The sequence below is a fragment of the Uranotaenia lowii genome, chromosome 2 (assembly GCF_029784155.1).
Source record: "Uranotaenia lowii strain MFRU-FL chromosome 2, ASM2978415v1, whole genome shotgun sequence".
In the NCBI taxonomy this organism is placed as follows: Eukaryota; Metazoa; Arthropoda; class Insecta; order Diptera; family Culicidae; genus Uranotaenia; species Uranotaenia lowii.
In genome coordinates this window covers 350,434,604-350,440,516 of record NC_073692.1, presented here as the reverse complement: position 1 = coordinate 350,440,516, position 5,913 = coordinate 350,434,604, and the positions used below count along the sequence as shown (strand labels likewise).

Genomic DNA, 5,913 nt, shown 5'->3' with positions numbered 1-5,913 from the left:
ATTTATATGGAGTACCTCCCTTTTTCCCCCTCTCTACACTGTAAAGCGTAAGGGTCTATAAATATCGTAGAAATATATCTCGTAATCAAATACCTTTGCCATATGGACCCCCTCCCTCCTCCTATGTCCTACTCACTGGAAGGAGGATATTGTGTCAAATAATCATAGAATCGTACCGAAATGATTTTTAATGTTAAGTTTTGTCCATTTCTCGGATTTTGTAAAAAAAAAGTTAAATGTAAGCTTTCCTCTTTTCTTCCTTTATTCCGAATTCTATCCTCGTACTGCAAGAAAGGAATTATTTCACATATAAATATTTCTCGTTTTGAAATACCATCCCATGCCCAATTTGGTTTTATTTGCGTAATAAATTCTTGATTTATGCATAAACTTGAAAGGGAGTACCATCCCCCCTTTCCGTCCTTCCCATTGAATGGAATTGTGAGAACTTAATATTCATAGAAGTATTTTTCGTACCGTAAACTGGGGGAACTTTGATCAGCGGGGTAACTTGGATCAACATGAAATTTTTGCAGATAATCATCATTAACTATGTATAAAGTTAAAATATCTGAAAACTGTTTACTACGTTTGAAAGCCTATGAATTGAGTTACAAATAAGCTAAATTTGGTTTTTATTAGGATATTTTTTATATTACTTAAAATATAATTCTAAAATATTAAAATATCTGGTTTTTTGAAGGCTCACAAACAATCATCTCTCCTGATCAAATTTAAGCATTTAGGGGCAAATGTGTTGTTTAATGTGAGATTCAACTATTTTTCTTGGTTTAAGTTCAGTTTATGTGTTATTTTTATGGTCATTTGATGAAAATTTTTGGATATTGAAAAAAAACGGTCATTTTCCATGAAAAAGCCGGTATAGGAAAAATGGCTAAAAACCCTATCAAATGGTAAAGTTTGAAGAAAAAAAGAACGTGGGAACAGTAAGAGGACTTAGGGAATTGCATGAAGGTAGAATTTTATTTGTTTTCGAGGCCAAAAAATATTGAGAAATGTTTATAATTTTCGCCCCTAAATGTATGCAGCAACATTGTCCATCATTCGAGTATATTTTTGTTTTTGAAGGAAAACGCTGAAAATTCAATTGAGTCCAAACTAAAAATTACTGTTATCGATGTTTAGAGCCTTCTGTGCTTAATGGCATCAAAACAATAAATTTGAAGATGTTGAGATACGTAAAAACCATAGTAATCAAAGTTACCCCGAAACTCGAAATCTGGTTTTGTAACAAACATTTAATTATGACCACAAATGTCGTTTCAATTTACTGCAATCCATGATCATGTTTAAAACTCCTCACCTCAGTAAGGGTTTTAAAGCTTTCAGGTATAACGAATAAACAACCCCTACCAAAATATTCTAAAATGAATGAAAAAAGTGATCAAAGTTCCCCCAGTTTACGGTACTCAAATACTTTTTGGTTTCATTTTCTCAAATAATTATCGAGTTATGCAAAAAAATGTTATGGTAGCCCCCCTTGCCCCCTTTATCTATGTCTTTCCGCTGAAAAAGGTGGGGCTTCAAATTATCATAGAAACATTTATCATATCCAAATACTCTTACATGCCAAACATGGTTCCATTTGCTCGATCAGCTCCCAGTTATACTGAAAACTGTAATGGGAGACCTTTCCTCCCCCGTTTCATTAACCTCTTTGAAAGAGTGAGGTATACCAAATATTCATAGAAGCATTTCTCGTACCCAAATATCATTCCATGCCAAATTTGATTCCATTTGCTGTTGTAGTTCTCGAGTTATGCAGTAAAAATTGTATGAAACTCCTCTCCCTCTTTCCTTTCTCTCCACTGGAAGAAGAAAGAGGTCTCAAACAATCATTAGAACATATCTCGTTCCCAAATACCACTCCATGCCAAATTTGGTTCCATTTGCATAAATAGTTCGCCAGCTATTTAAAAAATTATAAGAAAGGTCCTTCCCTCCTTTTTATGTTTCTGCTTGAGATAGAGAGTGGTCTCAAAAAATCATAGAAACATTTTAAGTATACAGATACCCTCGCATGCCAAATTTGGTTCCATTTGCTTAATTACTTTTTGAGTTATGTAAAAAATTATAAGAGGACCCCTCCCCCCTTTATATATTCCTACTGAAAAGAGGGAGGGTTCTCAAATAATCACAGAAATATTTTTTGTATCCAAATACCCTCCCATGCCAAATTTGGTTCCATTTCCATTATTAGTTTTTGAGTTATGTAAAAAATTATAAAAGAGGCCCCTTCCCTTTTCTACTGGAAAAAGGAAGGGGTCTTAAATAATCATGGAGATATTTTTCTTATCCAAATACCTTCCTATGCCAAATTTGGTTCCAATATCTTGATTAGTTTTCGAGTTATATAAAAAATTGTAAGGTAGCCCCCCTCCCCCCTTCCTATCACCCTACTGAAAGGTGGGAGGGGTACCTGATATTTATAGAAATATTTCTCGTTCCCAAATACCACTCCATGAAAAATTTAATGCCATTTGCTTGATTGGTTCTCGAGTTATGCAAAAAATTGTCTTTTATTTGGAAGGCCCCTCCCTCCCTTCATGAAAGAGGGAGGGGTCTCAAACCATAAAAGGAACCTTCCCCTGCCTCCAATATTCCCATCTGGCAAGTTTCACGCAAATCGGTTCAGTAGTTTCCGAGTCTATAGGGAACAGACAGACAGACAGAAATTCATTTTTATATATATAGATTGAAGCCGCCTTGAAAGGCATTTGGGGTTTAAATTTTACGAGAGACAATACGTGATGGATGATATTTATGGCATTGATTTAATGTGATTGGTAAACAGCATCCAATCATAGGATCAAGATAAATTGAAGCATTTGTTGCATTGTGCATTTTATTGCTTTAATAGGTTACGTTTATGAGAAAAGGTGATTTTGTGAAACGAATTTCAAACATATTGTTGATAAAAAATTTTAATTCATCATTTTATGCAGGAAAGCATTGGCACTGTAGGCCGTTTTCATGACCTGAAATGTAAATTTAAATAAAATGTCGAAAGTTTAACAACTTCATTTCTGCATACCTGCGTAAACATTTCGTACGACAGAAACTCGATTCCGCCGATTGAAAATCCCACATTCAGCTGCGAGTTGGCCAACATGAACTGGACCGCCTTCAGGTCCGGTTTGCGCCACATGGCATACCAGCTGTTTCCGGCATACATGGCTTGAGAAACTTCGTTCGACTTCGTGACCACCAGCTCGCCGCAGTAGCAGAAGAGCCACATTTTAGCAACATTAGTGATCAACATACCGTAGGAGCTGTTTTTCAGTTTCTGGAAATGGATTTTTTTCTTCAGATTATTAACTACACGAGAGGTTTTGATATTTACCAGCTGAATATGGAAAAGAGACACACAAATGTGACAAATTGAAAACATCACTTGCGTGAGGTAGATTTCCTTGTAGTAATCCGAACAATCCCTCAAAAATCTTGAAGATAAAATAAAAGTAAAATGAGTTTGTGCTGTTTCCGAGAAAAAGAACGCGAGACAAACTGCAACACGTGATTGTGCATTCCGATAATCTTCCGTAACAGATCCTGCTGCTCTTCGACGTTTTCCGATTGACCGATTTTCTCGATGTAACTTTTAAGGATTTCCATCTTACAAGTCGAGTAGGAAACGTAAATGTAGAAAGGACCATCGATTCCGACAAAGGCCAGCGCACACCAGCTCATTTGAACGATGATGATGGAATAGTCTATCAGATACCACGGATGCTGCTTGTGACTGATGAACGGGATCGAATAACCCACCGGTAGCATGTACTCGTCCAGCTTCCCAGCAATTGCCGGATAGGAAAGTAGCATCAAAGCCGTGAAAGGATACGATACGATCGTGATGTACATCAGAGTTCTGTTAAATGTAAAAAGCATATAACAACCATCAACTGGCAGACTTGATAAAAAATAACGGCTGCTTCACCTAGCCAAGGTGTGATATTTCAGGAAAGCGTTTTTCTCGATATCCCCCTCTAAGTAGCTGTGATCGTTCAGAATAGTATCGATAAGCTCGGCACCCTTTCGGCGTCTCACAGCCATTCCACCGATCTTGATCAGAACTTCCAAGGCCGAGAAAAGCGCCGATAGGCTGAGGATGGTAGAATCCACATCGCCATAGTATCGCACCAAGTGAATCAAGCAAGCCAGCACCGTTCCGTAGCCGGCCAAGTAAGGTCCAAGAAAGCGAACCATATTAAACGATCCAATCATGAAATCATCGTCAAAAAAGTTCACTCCACAGATGAGCATAAACACTCGAAATACGGTGAATGTAGGCCGGAAGTCCGGTGTGGTGGCCCTCAGAAAAGATGCGATTTTAGATTGCACCATATTTTACGGGATGAAAGTTTCCGGCAACGACTAATCATTTGTCTAATTGAGTGTTTGTTTTATACTCAATAACTCAAACAAATCGGTTGAGAAAACGTGCAGATGTTGCAAAATTTGCATAAGCGATTTTGATGCAATTTTGTAATTTTGTATGTTTGTTTTGTAGAGAATAAACAATTATGAGGGTTTAGCGTAGGGGAAGTGGTCAATTGGTACGATTAGATGAATATTGCATAGTTCGATGCAATTCTCGAGTGAGTGAATCACTTCAGAGAAAATTCCTGTGCCTTCTTCAGTAAACTACTCAATGGTTAAAATACTATTTCTTAGGAATCTTTATAAGGTACACCGGGGTAAGTGTGGATCATGGCTACTAAAACAATATTGTGCCCTATTTTTTCAATTTTTTAATGCAGAACGTTCAATTTACTTATTTAATATACTTATACTAATATACTAATATACTAATATACTAATATACTAATTTAATATACTTCAATTTACAATTGTAATCTATTAATCCAATAACTGTGAAAAAGATACGATTCCGACAAGAACGAATGTTTACAACGATTTTTTTTGGGAATTTTCAACTACGATGTCGAGTTTCAACTCCAAATTTCTCGTAAACTGGCTTCTGATGAAAATCTCTACATTTAAACAATCCTTACATTCGACAGAACCAGTTAGGGAAAGAAACGGCGGTGAAAAATGAAGAAAAAAGAATTTAAATACATATTTACAAGAAACAAAAATTTTGTCTTCAAACTCTACCTGGGGTAAGTGTGGACAGCTTTATACAGACTTAATGTTTACACATTAAGTGGTATGAATAAGGTTTAGCAATTGCTTCGGCAGCTTTTACTTAGCTCGAAATCAAGCAAAGCAAAAGACCAAAGCATTTGCTTAGTTTGGTATGAATAAACATTTGCTTAGCGGATGTGTACTAAAGTCTTAGAACATAGCTTTTGCTTCGAAAAATAGAGCTATCCAACCAGCAGAATCTGAAGTTTTCTAAAGTTAAATGAAAGAAAACGATCTGAAAATTGAAAAGTACGGCTAAAATAGCCATGAAGTCGACGGTGCGGATGGTGGGTGTAAGAACGACCGGAAAGTTTTTGGTTAATGCGTGCTCGTATGTTTAAAGAAAAATGAATACATAATCGAATATATTCAAACAACAAATGGCCTAATTTTAACATTTATCATAGCTCTCCCACACGTATTCGGATCGGGATAATGCGATGTATAAAAAAAATAGGCACGCATCTTAATTTAATTTTTTTTTTCAAATCTTAGGATTATAAAAAAATCATATAAATATGGAAGTCTGAATTATGTTTTAAATTATTACAATTCTCTTCCAACTTCAAGCCGATTGGGACTTCTTCCATTATAGCCGGAATTTTTAATTTGGAATATTTACTGATTGATTTGTTTAGTTTCATCTTAGACGAATCATTTCATACAACGACAGGAATACGAAAAAAAAGCTGGATTATCACTGCGACTCTTCTTTATCCATTTGAAAATGCCTTTTTGAATTGT

The 5,913-nt window shown here is 35.9% G+C and overlaps 1 protein-coding gene across 1 annotated transcript; it reads right to left on the bottom strand.

The window, feature by feature from the left end:
• Positions 1-2,945: 2,945 nt before the first annotated feature.
• LOC129743061 (uncharacterized) lies at positions 2,946-4,365 on the bottom strand. The gene is made up of 5 exons (XM_055735002.1): positions 3,959-4,365; positions 3,530-3,889; positions 3,365-3,464; positions 3,056-3,307; positions 2,946-2,999 (listed from the first exon to the last, which is right to left on the bottom strand). Exons 1-5 carry the CDS (start codon positions 4,363-4,365, stop codon positions 2,946-2,948), a joined length of 1,173 nt encoding a protein of 390 aa, XP_055590977.1.
• Positions 4,366-5,913: the final 1,548 nt, after the last annotated feature.

Bases quoted from the DNA above. Each gene is read 5' to 3' on its own strand.
- LOC129743061 (XM_055735002.1), bottom strand. From the start codon at position 4,365: ATGGTGCAATCTAAAATCGCATCTTTTCTGAGGGCCACCACACCGGAC. The intron at 3,890-3,958 runs GTGAAGCAGCCG...TACATTTAACAG, and splicing joins AAATATCACACCTTGGCTAG to AACTCTGATGTACATCACGA. The intron at 3,000-3,055 runs GTATGCAGAAAT...TTTACATTTCAG, and splicing joins CGTACGAAATGTTTACGCAG to GTCATGAAAACGGCCTACAG.